This window comes from Prionailurus viverrinus, chromosome A1 (genome assembly GCF_022837055.1).
Source record: "Prionailurus viverrinus isolate Anna chromosome A1, UM_Priviv_1.0, whole genome shotgun sequence".
Classification (NCBI taxonomy): Eukaryota; Metazoa; Chordata; class Mammalia; order Carnivora; family Felidae; genus Prionailurus; species Prionailurus viverrinus.
The window spans coordinates 203,104,619-203,119,263 of record NC_062561.1 but is presented as its reverse complement, the minus strand read 5'-3'; the positions used below and the strand labels follow the sequence as shown (position 1 = coordinate 203,119,263).

General features: G+C 36.9%; 1 protein-coding gene across 3 annotated transcripts in view; it reads left to right on the top strand.

The window, feature by feature from the left end:
• The window catches only part of PARP8 (poly(ADP-ribose) polymerase family member 8), a 183,916-nt gene that overhangs the window by 125,564 nt on the left and 43,707 nt on the right, over positions 1 to 14,645 (top strand). For all 3 annotated transcript variants that reach the window (XM_047850835.1, XM_047850824.1, XM_047850841.1), the window contains 5 exons: positions 4,376 to 4,442; positions 10,807 to 10,932; positions 11,458 to 12,022; positions 13,946 to 13,996; positions 14,099 to 14,194. In XM_047850835.1, coding sequence (XP_047706791.1) covers positions 4,376 to 4,442; positions 10,807 to 10,932; positions 11,458 to 12,022; positions 13,946 to 13,996; positions 14,099 to 14,194 — 905 coding nt within the window. The remainder of the gene's footprint in view (positions 1 to 4,375; positions 4,443 to 10,806; positions 10,933 to 11,457; positions 12,023 to 13,945; positions 13,997 to 14,098; positions 14,195 to 14,645) is intronic.

Below are 14,645 nucleotides of genomic sequence, written 5' to 3'. Positions count from 1 at the left end.
CCTGGAAAGAAGCACAGTGAATCTTCCACTGGATTGTATTGATCAAAGCAGTTGAAAACGCACCTAGAATCACTTCTTAAAAGTCATGGCCATCTTCACGTATACTTTACTGTGATGTTGGCACGTTTTCCTTAGGCGTATTAAAGAACTTATATCTACTGTTAGTTCTTACATAAGAAAAGTATCTGACCTTTCAAGTTGATGAATATATAGGAAGGTCTCTCATTTTGAAAAAGTTTCTGTTGAGTCAGTTCTTTTCTATTTTTGCATAATGAGACAATGATTTCTACTTCAGTAGTCAACGCTTCATGTAAATAACATGACATGATTTAACACCAGGCAAAGACAAATAGATGTTACATATTTTTATTGTGATTATTTAAAAATGTATAAAAATGTAATAAGGAAGAAAAGGAATTACTCATAATTCCTCTATACTGAGGACACTGTAAATAGTTTGGTGTTTCTCTTTTCCGTGCACACATGGTTTGTTTTCATAAAGTTAACATTGAATTGTAGAATTACGCACCCTAATGTAGTGTCATGAAACTGTCTTCAACTCATTGAATTTCTAAAATAGAATAATTTTAATCTCTGCATAATATTCCACCTTCCAGGTGTATGTGTTTTTGCGGTTTTCCTAGATACTCTGCTGTATGGCTGTTTTTTCTTTCTTTAGGGATTTGATACGTGGCCACTTGATTTTATTCTGATGGTGATTAGAATAAAAAGAAACTCTCATGTCTGACCTTTTTTTTTTTTTTTTAATTATCAGAGTTAGAAACAAAATTGGGTCAGTTCATCTCTGCTCACCCTATTCCGTCTGTGTGAGATGAAAATGTGGCATACTTTTATGTAATCTTACCAGTGTTACTCAATTTTTGAATATAATCTTGAATTTTAGGCAGAGATTTTTCCTTCTCAGTATCTCTTTAAAAATTTGTTATGTTTGCATGGTTTTATAAATGTTCTAACAATTATATTCTAATTCCTATTTAGATGATTTTATTGTTCAGTACCCATTCTTTGGTATTACAACTCATCTATAATTTAGTCTTCCTTTTTTCATTTTTGTCAGTTGATTTGCCTATTTAGTAGTTTGTAAACCAAAGAGACATGAGGGTGATGCTTCCTTTTTTCATACCTGAGAATGACTCTCTGTTTTGTGAACAAGACAAATTTGACCTGGTAGAAGTTGATGGGGTCATAATAGTTGCCCTAAAAGAGGTAAAAATACTTCAGAGACCTCTGCCAGTTTGTGTCTGAAGTGTTTTAATTTTGTTCGTTTGTAAGACACCGGTTTTGGTGTTAAGTTTGTGTTTTGTTATGTGTACTTATTGGGCTATTTTTTCTTTTTTTCCTTAATGGTATCTTTTATGTATTTCTTTTTGATTGGTACACTTCAGTCTTAACTTACCTCAAGCAAGTTTTATGACTAATCCAACATGTTGACTGACCTAGTTAACAGTTCTTTTTGAAAGCATTTATTCCTAGGTTTTGGAAATGTATGACTAATACTTACTTGAGCTGTAATATTTGGCCAGGGCTAATCTGACAGTATATCTGTTCTTACACCTCCTAATCCACTCTAATATTAAGGATAAGGATTATTTTCATTGTACATGAAGAAATACACTTGAAATAAAAAGACGTGAGTGTTATAATTCTTATATTATGTATTTTCTTTACAGTTATTAGTGTCTAAGTCTAGTTTCTGATCTGAAGCACAAGACTGTTTTTAGGTTAAAGTGATAAGCAGCCAACATTATTAAAACTGTTTTTCTGTGCACATCATCTCATCAATAGTACCTCTATGTTTACATGATCAGAGCATTAGAATAATTTCCAAATATCTTAAGCAGCCCTCACTTACTGCCTTTCCAATGTAATATTTACTTTTCCGTTAAAGGAAGATTTGTTTGTTGTTTAGTTTTATATATCAGTATAGTTCTGTGCTTTTTGTTTTGTTTTTTTTTTTTTTCTGCCTGAGGTCACTAATTTTAGCTAAATTTAATCATGAGTACTTGTTTGCTAATTGTTGGCTTAATGGGACTTTTATATTCCACTTTTAGTTATCAGAAGGCTATTTAAAATTTTTTAGAAATATTAATCTAAAAACAATTTTAGATTTACCAAAAAATTGCAAAGGTAGTATAGCATCCCAATCCACTCCACATCTAGTTTCACGGTTTATTAACACCTACTGAACACATTAAATGCAATTAATTGTAATAGTAAGTTTTATCACTTTAATCTTGGAACATTTTTGGAAGTAACATCCTGTTGTTACTCTCTCTTTCAGTATATTCTAAAATTTAGGTCATTCAGATTTTATATCAATTGAGCCAATGTTTGTAACTTACATTTCCCTATAAGATTTATCATTTTGGTAAAATGTTGACGCTTATTTTCTAAGCGTTCATGGTATGAATAAGTTTGGGTCTTTGTGTCATTAGTTTGTAGGATTAATTTATATATTCTGGATGAACGTTTGTATCTATCATCTCTCCTTTCTCTATCTGTGTATCTTACACAATTTCTTCCAGTGATTATTTCAGTTCTTCTAGTGCATTTTAGATTTTTCTACATTTTATTTTTAACCAGGTCCCTTTTGTTTGTCTGCCTCCATCTCCCCACTTTTTTCATCTGCCTGTGAAGAGATTGTGCCTTCTTAAATATTTTTTTATAAATTTTTTTAATGTTTATATATTTTTGAGACAGAGGGAGACAGAGCATGAGCGGGGGAGGGTCAGAGAGAGAGGGAGACAGAATCCAAAGCCGGCTCCAGGCTCCAGGCTCCAAGCTGTCGGCACAGAGCTCGACGCGGGGCTCAAACTCACAGACTGTGAGATCATGACCTGAGCCGAAGTTGGACACTCAACCGACTGAGCCATCCATGCGCTGCCCCCCCCCCCTTCTTAAATCTTTTAAGAGAGAGCACAGCATGTTCCAATTTTGTTATCTTTCTCTTAAAAAAATAATTCCACCAAACTTTCAAGATGTTAGGATTTTTTATTCATTGTTGAATTTCTGTCGTCCTGGGTTTGGAACAGGGGGGGATTAAAGTGTCCACTCTGTTCCTCACTCTATATATAAGGATTAGAATGCTTTCAGGAAGGGAACTGATAGATGATACTAACACCAGTTTTCTTTGATCAGTAGAGCGTTTGTGTCCCAGAATAACAGCCAACACGGGGGTGAAGCAATTGGGGATACCGGTTTGGTTTACACTGTCGAACGTGCATAGTCTGTGAATGTCCTTTTAACAAGACAGTTCACCACCTCCACTGATCCAAACCACAGCATCTCTTGTCAGTTACTCTGATAAGTTCCTGAGCGATCTTGTTACTTGTACTGTGTTCTTTACAAAGATCCTACACTGCCAACCCACAGTCCTTCTCAGATCTCCTCTCCTAATGTGGTACCTTGTTCACTTCTCTCTGGCTCCACTGGTCTCCTTGCTGTTCCTAGAATATTGAAGCACATTTCTTTCTCAGGGACAGTGCCCTGGTGATTTCTTCTGGCTAGGACACTTCATCCTATCTAGTGTTGGAACCTACTATGCCCATACAACCTTTACTCCAAGACCCTTTCCCTTTTTTCTTTTCCTCCAGAACCTTTACCACCATGGGGCATTCTGTCTATCTAGCTTTTGTCTGTCTCCTTACACTGCACCAAGGCTTCATGGGGCAAGAAGAGTTGTGTGCGTGTTTTTTTTGTTTGTTTGTTTGTTTTGTTTTGTTTTTTGTTTTTTACCATTCTATCTATAGTGATTGGCGCAGTGGACCCTCAGATATTCTTTAAAACCTGTGAATAATGAATGGTGAGTGACTTTTTTTGACAGTTTATTAAATTCACAAACATCATAGTTACTAGCTTACAGAGATGCATATACCTGGTAAAAATATGAAGCACATGGCAGGCTACCCAGTGAAAAGAAAGTCTCCTATGCCTCGTCATACACTGTTTTATTGTGAAAACAAAAAAAGGTTGTGTATGTATAAATATGTCTCTCCTCCACTTAAAGAATCATGTACAAACTGTCCTACACATTGCCATTTACACTGCTGTATTTTTTGGCCATTCTTCATCATTATACATATTATACATTTATATACACATATATTATGCATTAGGACATGATATGTAATGACCATGAATGATCTCCAAAATAAATAGCAATGTATGTAGGAGTGTGTGTATGCTATTTTTAAATATGTATGTGTATATCACTATGTATTGTGCATTATATAATATATAAACATATATGTTTGTGTACATACTATAGTTTATCATGTATATTACTTTGCAGTCATTCCTGGCTGATGGTTCAGTTTTAACTCAACATTTTGACTGATTATTTTTTCCTTTGCAGTGCCCACTGTTGATGTCTTTCAGATTTCTACAAAAGAGCGATTTGGATTGGGACATCAGCTAAAAAAGTAAGTTTCCCAAGAATAAAAAATAAATTTCTATTTTGCTCAACCCTCTCCCCCCATTCTTATTTAATAAGAGCTTTTTGAAGTGAGTGCCTCAGGAGAGGAGTTCATCCATTACCAAGAGCTGCTTCAGTAATTTAGCTGGCAGAGCTCACCTTTAGAACAAGGCTGCATTCCTTCTGTTTGCCCACCCAGGTCCACTCTTCACCCTCCAACACCCTGCCCTCTCCTGTGGAGGCTGATCTGTGGGGGTGCAGGTTCTAATGTGTTGCTGTGTCTCAAATGTGACCAATAGAGGAGGAAGCAAGTATAAGAAGGAAGTATTTATTGCCTTTGGTTTCCACCCTAAGAGGTCCCCTTGAGTTGACTAGTCCTTCAACTGAAGCTTTCTTTTCTACTCTAGGCCACAGCCTTTGCATGACTGACTCTCTCTCTTACGGGATTCTATTACTAGTTCCCCGTGCTTGCTCCTGGGGCCTAGAGGTGGTAACAATTAGGAGCCACCTGCCCTGGGCTATTGTACTGTCCTTAGTTCCTATACCTACATTCTTGAAACATTCCATCTTTAAATAAACTCTTTAGTTTCTCTTTGGACCTTGACTAAAGCAATGAATTTATAGTGTATAAACAAAATTATCCAGTCAAACTGACTTTTAAAACATACTAGCATGTAGTCACAATACAAATTTGTTAAATCCTATCCTATACGTCAGCTTTAAGAATTTGTATTACTGGAGAATTTCCAAAGGATTATTTATTCTTCTGAATATACAAATTTTACCTCAATTTATATTAAGAGAGATCATTAGATTATTGTTATGTTTAAACACATGGTTCACACCCTCCATAATGATGCAGTTGACGTGTTCATCTATATTTTAATGGATTTTAATTGAGCAATGTTCTAAGGGAAAGTACTTTCAAAAACTTTATTTCATTGACTAAATAGGGAATTTATTGTGGTCATTTTACCTGACCATTACAGATGTAAAAGGAAGCTTATGTGGGGTAGGTATTAAGGGTTGTACATATTATAGAGCTCTAGAATCATCTAAGTTTTTATGAGTTTACATTGCTCAAATGTGAGTTATGTGTGGGTTACATGTGAAAGGAAATTAAGATAAGGGAGTATTCTTGCAGATTCCTACTGTTAGGTTTAAATATGATCATATAAAAATTGGATAATAAACCCTTAACATTTTGAATCGTACATCTCTAAAACTAAATTCAACTTACAACATACGGTTAGCACATAGAATGTGATCTCTATAAGGACTTTTGAGTCCTTATAAAAAGAAATATAAGACTGAGGAATTTTGTCAGTTTCCTGGACGGGGATGAGGTATGCTTTTCCAGTGGAACTGGTTTTGTTTTTTCAGTTAGATTTTGTTTTCTGTGTTGAGCCAGTATCCTACAGGTCTTGGAGCTAATGAGCATGGAGCCTGCCCCTGTGTTATGCCATCCAAGTTGGCACATAATTTTATTCCCCCTCCTCTGATTTTCTTCCCTCTCACCCAATTTTCTTCCTGTTGTTATTTTTTTTTCTATTTTGATGAATTTATTTTCGTAGAGCAGTTTTAGGTTCACGGCAAAACTGACAACAAGATACAGAGATTTTCCATACGCCTCCTGCCCCCACAGGTGCATAGCCTTTCTGCTATCAGGGTGTCCTAGTGGAGTGATACGTGTGTTACAGCTGATGAACCTGTATTGACACCTGATTATCCAAAGTCCATGTTCTTAACTTTATGCACTTTTGTTATGCACTTAACCTTTTTTTTTTTAAGTGAAATGTTGATCCAAATAAGACAAGAATTATAAAAATGCAGAATATATAACTTTCTGCCCCTTAATGATGTCTGAGTATATCATTTGGGCTCAGAAAAAGAAGTGATGTGTAAATTCCAACTCTGAAAAATTAAGGAAAGCTATGTTCTATGTTTGCTGTTTAATCACTTTGTAGAATATGTAACATTTTATTAATATTTCCATCTAAGTGGTTAACATTTTTTTTTAATTTTTTTTTTTCAACGTTTATTTATTTTTGGGACAGAGAGAGACAGAGCATGAGCAGGGGAGGGGCAGAGAGAGAGGGAGACACAGAATCGGAAACAGGCTCCAGGCTCTGAGCCATCAGCCCAGAGCCTGACGCGGGGCTCGAACCCACGGACCGTGAGATCGTGACCTGGCTGAAGTCGGACGCTTAACCGACTGCGCCACCCAGGCGCCCCCTAAGTGGTTAACATTTTAAAAAAGGTTACTCTGTGGATAAATTTTAGTTCTATGGACAGTTTAGGATATGGACTAGAACTTTTTTTTAATGATTCCTGATAAATTTTAATCTAACGTACTTTTCCTTCATTGTAAATAACTGAGTTTGACTGTGATCCCTTCTGGTCTAAAATTACATGATTTCAAAACATCTGAACTCATCTTCACCATAAAGTAAAAGAGGAAACTGAAATATGTTTTCCAGAAACATATAGCAAGTTAGGAAGGCAGATTCAAAATCTAGCCCCTTTCTCATTATTGCTCTGGTTTGTTCTCGGCAGATAAGGAACACATCAAACTTTTTCTGTGATTCTTTATCTGGTTTGTTTCTGGCAACTAGACCAGCTTAACAATTGCAGCAGCAATGCTGATGCAATGCTTAATGTATGTCAGGCACTGTAGTAAGTACTTTACCTACATTAACTCACTTGATCTTCACCACACCCCTGTCCAGCAGGTACTGTCACTATCCACACTTCCTAGATAATGAAACGGAGACCCAGAGAGATTAAGCAAGGTACTTGTGTCACAGCAGTAGAGTCAGAGTTTGACATCGGATCAGTATTTTTGGCCCATCCACTAATCTGGTTTTCATATATTCGTAGCTGTCCCTTCGCTTTATATTAGACTTGGGATATATTTTCAGCACAGAATGAATATAGGGAGAATGTGAAGGCATTAAAAGAGGGGCCCCTGGAAGAGGGGCGCTTGGGTGGCTCAGTTGGCTGATCTTCTGACTCTTGATTTCAGCTCAGGTTTTGATCCTAGGGTCATGGGATCAAACCCAGTATCAGGCTCTGCTCTGTTACTATACTATATCTAACAGATATACTACACTATATCTAAGAGATATAGTATAGTGATCAGCCTCATTAGAATCTTTATCATGCAAAGGCTAAGTGTAACAGAGACCATGGAAATGATTTTAAACTGTGTATGACTTTATACTGAATTTCCATTGATCAGACTTAAGTTGTTTTTAAAAGGAAAAAAAGTGTTGCAAATCTTTGAATTTAAATACAAACATAAAATTAGGTTCAGATTCTTCATATGTTGAGTTTTCACTTAAAACAAAATTCAATTTATTTTTTTTAATTTTTATTTAATTTATTTTTTAAATTTACATTCAAGTTAGCATATAGTGCAACAATGATTTCAGGAGTCGATTCCTTAATGCCCCTTACCCATTTAGCCCATCTCCCCTCTCACAAACCCTCCAGTAACCCTCTGTTTGTTCTCCATATTTAAGAGTCTCTTGTGTTTTTGTCACCCTCCCTGTTTTTATATTCTTTTTGCTTCCGTTCCCTTATGTTCATCCGTAAACCAAATTCAATTTATAACTGAGGTGCAAATCAAAATAAAGTGCTCAGATTTGGATTGTAAAATCAGTACGTTAATTTAATCTGATGCATGGTACTGTTTTGCCGAAGTTGTTACCACCACCGTCTGCATGTAGTGCGGGCTCCTTGAGTGCCTAATCCTTTTGAAATCAGCACGAAGAAAGCAACAGTGTTGCCCTTGTGCACTCTCTATGCTCTATTTGAACTACCTTGGAACTTTTGTTGATGTAGCTGACTATGACATCATCTGGTGTAATTGAGCTTTGAAGTCTTTTTCTCTTTTATTATCAGCCAGTGGCAACTGTAGCAGCTCTCCGTGGTGCCAGCATAATAGTAAACACAAACACCAGTGCCAGGACTAAAATCTCATGGCAGCTCTCCATTATGAGGAGGTGGTCCTTACACCAGACGTGCTCATGCGTACATTTTGCACTACCATTAACTTTAAACACAGCATTAACTTTCCTGTAGAACAGTTAATTCCCGCCTTTTGAATCCAAGAGCATCTAGGGATCTGGGTGTCCAAGTTTAAGAATTAACTCATTTTAGATGTTGAAGTCACACTTTAGAAATGCTAATGTAATGTGAAAATTGGAACTTTAGCTACTGACTTGTTATATTTTTGTTCCAGTTAGTCTATCAAGTAAAAGAGAAACATAGACTAGGTTTCTTAGGGAATGGTACACAGGAATGGCAATTTCCCATATGAGGAAAAGAATCTGAATCTGCCTGGTACAGAGGGTGGGGTCACTGGAGATTGCAGGTTAGGTACAGGGAAAACCGAAGACCCTAATATTACTATTACGTTTAAATCTTGCTGAAATCTTGAGTGAAAAAAAATCTTCAAAAATTAAGTGCAAAATAAAAATTTCCACTGGTCTGAACTCTAAGGTGAATTTACTGCAAATTTGGAATCCTGCATCATTGACTGCAGTTCTGTCCCCTTCTTCCTCACCACCTCTGTGGCTTAGGAAGACCCCAACTTATTCCATAATGGCTGTTTCTTCTAAAGATCGGTGTAGGAAGTCTGAGGTTATACATTCTGATGATCTGAGTTAATTTGATAAAACCCGAAGGGTCTTGAGAAATTGTCTTAGTGCTAAGGGTCACACCTGTCCCTTTTGAGTGAGTTGCTAACATAGGTCAGTCCATATTGGATCAGCTCTGCCACTCATTAACCAGGTGAAATTGGGCAGATTTCAACCATTAGGCTTATTTGTGAATAGTAGCTACTGTCTGGGGGTGTTAAGAGTTAAAAGAGAAAAATAATCTGTGTATAAATTACTTCTTGATATATTATAAATGGTAAATATTGGTACCATTTTTTGCTCCAAAAGCAATCTGTGTTAGAAATAACTGAGAGGAGGGGCGCCTGGGTGGCTCAGTCGGTTAAGCGTCCAACTTCGGCTCAGGTCATGATCTCAGGGTGTGTGAGTTCGAGCCCCGTGTCAGGTCTGTGCTGACAGCTCAGGGCCTGGAGCCTGCTTTGGATTCTGCGTCTCCCTCTCGAGATCTCTGCCCCTTTCCCACTCATACTCTGTCTCTCGAAAATAAAGAAACACTAAAAAAAAAAAAAAATAATAATAATAATACAAAAACCCTGAAAGCTGAGAGGAACATGAAAAGTAGGCAATACTGAATTGACTTTTGAAAGAAAATCAAAATGTTTATTGTATACATAATGTTTAAAATATTATGTCTACTTTAGTATCAGCCTTAAGGGACCCTCCACCGTTTCCACCTGAAAGGTGAGATACCGACAAGTTGTCACAGCCTGGGAGCCTCAGAAAACAGTGCTGTGTCCACGTCCACAATGGACGTTCCAGAATTCTTTGCCATAAAACAGTGATGTGCGGTGGTCTCAACTTAGAAAATACTGAGATCAGAGTTAGCAAATTCCTGCTTTATGATAGTAACTAAAAGCTTTTAGAGACACACACATTTTTTTTTTTAAACCACACTGTATTTAAAGGTGAATGGGCTGTGCTGAAAGATAAGATTTGCTGATTATGTATTTCTCCATAGAGTCAGTTTTGCATGGTTTATTTTTACTTATGGTTTTTGCAGTTTCATTTTATTTCCCTTTTTATGAAGAAAATTGCATAAGCAAATCAAGTGAAAAGAAATTGACTTTACTTGTATCTTAATAGATAAAAGCATAATTACTATCAAAAATTTTTTTTAAGACTGTGTTTCTGGCACCAACAAAAGAATTGTGAATTTTTTTTTGGCTGAAGAACTTCGGCTAAAGTTGGTCCTAAAGGCTGGCATTCTAAATCTCTCTCTCTCTCTCTCTCTCTCTCTCTCTCTCTCTCTCTCTCTTTTTGAGAGAGAGATAGAGGGAAGGGCAGAGAGAGAATCCCAAGCAGGCTCTGCACTCACAGTGCAGAGTCTGGTGCGGGGCTTGATCCCAAGAATCACGAGATCATGACCTGGGGCAAATCAAGAATTGGATGCTTACCCGACCGAGCCGTCCAGGAACCCCTAAATTTCTTTAAAAGAACATCCTTTATCATTTATGTTATTAATCCTATCACAGTAATTAATGAGTTATTAACCAAAATGGCAGTCAAATCATAGAAATTTTCTGTATAATGCTTTCCTACATTTGGAGACATCTTGTATGATTCTAAATTAGAATCTCACCAATTACTGTGCATTTATTTTCCTTTGAGAAATACATGCTGTACGTAATACAGAAATCTCGTATTAAATCACCTTGGAACTGTGATAACAGACTTACTTTGGATTGACAGAATCATGCAGACATTTGTTACACAGCAGTGGAAACAGAGCAAAGAAAAATCCAATTGCCTGCACAGTAAGAAGCTGTCTGACAAGAAGGTGAAGTCCCCCCTGCATTTATTTACTACCTTGCGCAGGTAGGTAACAGATTACTTCACCATGGTCTTAACTGAATTCTGGGCGTGTGAAGCTCCATGATTATTGTACTTCAAGCATTCTTTGTATAGCTGTGGCGTCTGTTTATTTTCTGTGTGACTTCAGAGAACAGACTGTTACATCCGTTCCATCAAAAACATATTCTTTTCTACGTTTAGAGTTTTTGTTCTCTTAACGTGAGTTAAATATACTAAAATGGCATTCTTCGTTTTCTAGTCACATAGAGTTTTCTGTACCAAAATTGCTTCTGTATAGAGCTCTGAGATAGATAGGAGGGGGAAAAAAAACCCTGATAATCTTGCTTTGCTTTCCAGGAAAAAATATAATTCAGTTCAGTCCATGTGATCCCTCTACGCATACTGTTGGTTTCAGTTTGAGCTGGATGGGCTGTATTTAAAGCAAGGCGGTGTTTGTAGCAGAGTTGAGGTGATAAAGCCTCACAGGTCTTTTCCATGGTGTGTTTTACTCGTGATTTGCCCTGTACTAATTGTTGTTCAATTTTGAAGGTCGCCAAGTTATCCTCCCCCTGGTTGTGGTAAAAGCAAATCCAAGCTGAAATCTGAGCAAGATGGAATCTCCAAAACACATAAGCTGCTGCGGAGGACTTGTTCCAGTACTGTCAAGGCTGACGACGTGTGCTCCAGCAAGTCGCACAGGACCTTTGGTCGCTCCCTGTCCAGCGACCCCAGGGCTGAGCAGGCGGTGACGACAATTAAATCGCACAAACTCTTGAACCGGCCCTGCCCTGCAGCTGGCAAGCAAGAGGACTGCCTGGCACTGAAGTCGCATAAACTGTTGACTCGGTCTTGTTCTGGAGATCCGCGATGCGAGCACAACGCCAACCTGAAGCCCCACAAACTGTTGAGCAGGTCTTACTCCAGTAATCTCAGAATGGAAGAGTTGTACGGACTGAAAAACCACAAATTGCTCAGCAAGTCTTACTCCAGCGCTCCCAAGTCATCCAAGACGGAGCTTTTCAAGGAACCTAACGCAGAGGGCAGGAGGCTCTCTCTTACCTCAGGGCTTATTGGTATCTTAACACCCTCTTCGTCGTCATCTTCCCAGCCTGCTGTGCGTAAATACTTTCATCTTGAGTTCGTAAACGTTAGCTAGGGTGCAGGAGAGATTTTTGTTTTTGTAAGATCTGGTAGAGGAAAGAAGATGTTTTGTCGTTCTTTTTTTTTTTTTTTTTTAATATCCTCCTTTTCCTTTTTGGAAATCATTTGGCATACCAGACACGTGCAACTGGTGCTGGAATGTTCGTTTTGATTCTGAAAAAATAAATGTAGCTGTTGATTTAAGGTCTAGTTCAAATTCCTATTATGGTCATGAATGCTGCTAAAAATGGAAGGAAGCCCGTTGGATCCACAAAGCCTATCCTTTTAAGCAAACATAGCATTTTAATGTTTTATCAAGTAGGTTTATCTGTTCTCTCGTTTTCTTACATAAGTGATGGAGGACAGAGTTTGACTAATAAATTCAGAGTAGTGTCCTTCCTGTTATATATAATATATAACATAGTATATAATTATATAGTATATAATAGTATATAATATATTTATATTTAAATTATTTGTATATAAGTAAATTTTCATATATATAAATATTATAGGGATATAAATATATATATTAGGAAAACTTCACCTGTGAATCGTAACTTCTAAAGAAAAGAAACACTTGCATCCGTATCCCAGAGCTTCACTTAAAGCTGCTCTCAGTGTCTGCTTTATAAAACTGAAGTCACTTTATCCTGAAGTTTTTCTGGGGGAGATGGGGCCAGAAGGTAACTGTATTAACACTTAAGCCCTTTGGTGTGGAATTTATTGGGAGTCAGTCTTACACGAAATTTACCTCTAGAGTGATCAACATTACAGCTGATTTCAGATAAAGAAACAAACCTATTTTATGTATATTAATTACATAACATAGTTGATTAAAAATGTTTTCTTTTAGTAAACGTGTGTATGTTGGGGCAAGGGTATATCTAACTCTTAACCATTAATATGGATACAGCTAGCCATAGATGAAATTGAAAACAAACAAGATACGTTTTCAGAAAGTTGTGCTGCTCTCATATAGATTTGTTTCTAAAATTACATTGTGGGGCGCCTGGGTGGCGCAGTCGGTTAAGCGTCCGACTTCAGCCAGGTCACGATCTCGCGGTCCGGGAGTTCGAGCCCCGCGTCGGGCTCTGGGCTGATGGCTCAGAGCCTGGAGCCTGTTTCCGATTCTGTGTCTCCCTCTCTCTGCCCCTCCCCCATTCATGCTCTGTCTCTCTCTGTCCCAAAAATAAATAAATGTTGAAAAAAAAAAAAAATAAAAAAATAAAATTACATTGTAAATGATACCGTAAAATTATATTTGTGTTAAGAAAATGTATTTAAGTATGCTGATAATTTTAGGTGGACATCCTTAAAAGCCCATTTCTTAACAGAAGTAGACAGTAAGGGCATATAGAAAATAATGTCAGAGTGGTGCATACTAGAAAGTTTCTTCCCATGGTAGTTTCACCTAAGAAAGAGAATTTCACATATTCTGTAAAAGAAAATGTCTTCCTGTCTTCCTGTATGATTAAGCCTAATACAGTACAATAGTTTAATGTTGTACCCCTTCAGCAACTGTCTAATTTTTCCTTGGAAGAATAATTCTCATTGTAAAATGAGCTTAAAGTAGTCTAAATGAGGAGGTGGGGGCATTTGACGATGAGTACCAGAGGAAACGAGCTTTTGTGTACATTTAAAAGTACCATTTTTACTAGAGATCAGAAATTAAGAATACTATTCATTTAGCTTAGACAAGACTTGCAGTAGTAATGGCAGAAAGTATATTATAATAAAGAAATCCTAAAGTCTTGATGTCGTAATCACTGATTTAATTCCTGTAACAGGTGATCTTAGATAACACTTGTATTCACTGTTGCAAAAAGTCAAAGGCGTAATTTATATATGCTCCAAGTTAAAGAATTATTTTCTTCTTTTACTTTTCTTTTTATAGCCAAATGGTGCCAAATGCATTCCAATACGAGATCGCGGCTTCCTAGTGCAGGTAGGAGCCAAGCCATCCATTGCAGAAATATTTTAGCTTTTGATGGGTTTCCAAATTCTTTATGAACTTGACTTCATTATTTCTCTTTATTGTTTTATCCAGACAATTGAGTTTGCTGAGCAGCGGATCCCTGTATTGAATGAATACTGTGTGGTTTGTGATGAGCCACACGTGTTTCAAAATGGCCCCATGCTTAGGGTAAGTTCTCATTGATAGAATACCATTGTTGATACAGAATACAAATGAAAAAAAGTTGAGACATAAAAGTAAATAAGTAAATAACTTTATTTATAGCAAATGCTCTCCTACTGAGGAAATTATTTAATACACATAATGGTATAATTTTGAACAAGTGAATCACTATTTCTGAAGGAGTCTGTGAAACAGCAAGTAGTTTCATATTAGTAAAATATTTCTTACTGTATTTCTTATATGTGCCTATCTATCATCTTTCTTTCCTTCCATCTATTTTTTATCTATCTGTATCTTTATTAATATCAATAGACATAGATCTAGATGGATAGAGAGATACATATAGATACAGGTGTATATATACAGGTGTAAGTTTGAAAACAGTGTGTCTTCAAACCACACAATTTAAGATGCTTGAAGGGTAGAGGTTAGAAGAGGTATGCAGTAGTATGCATAG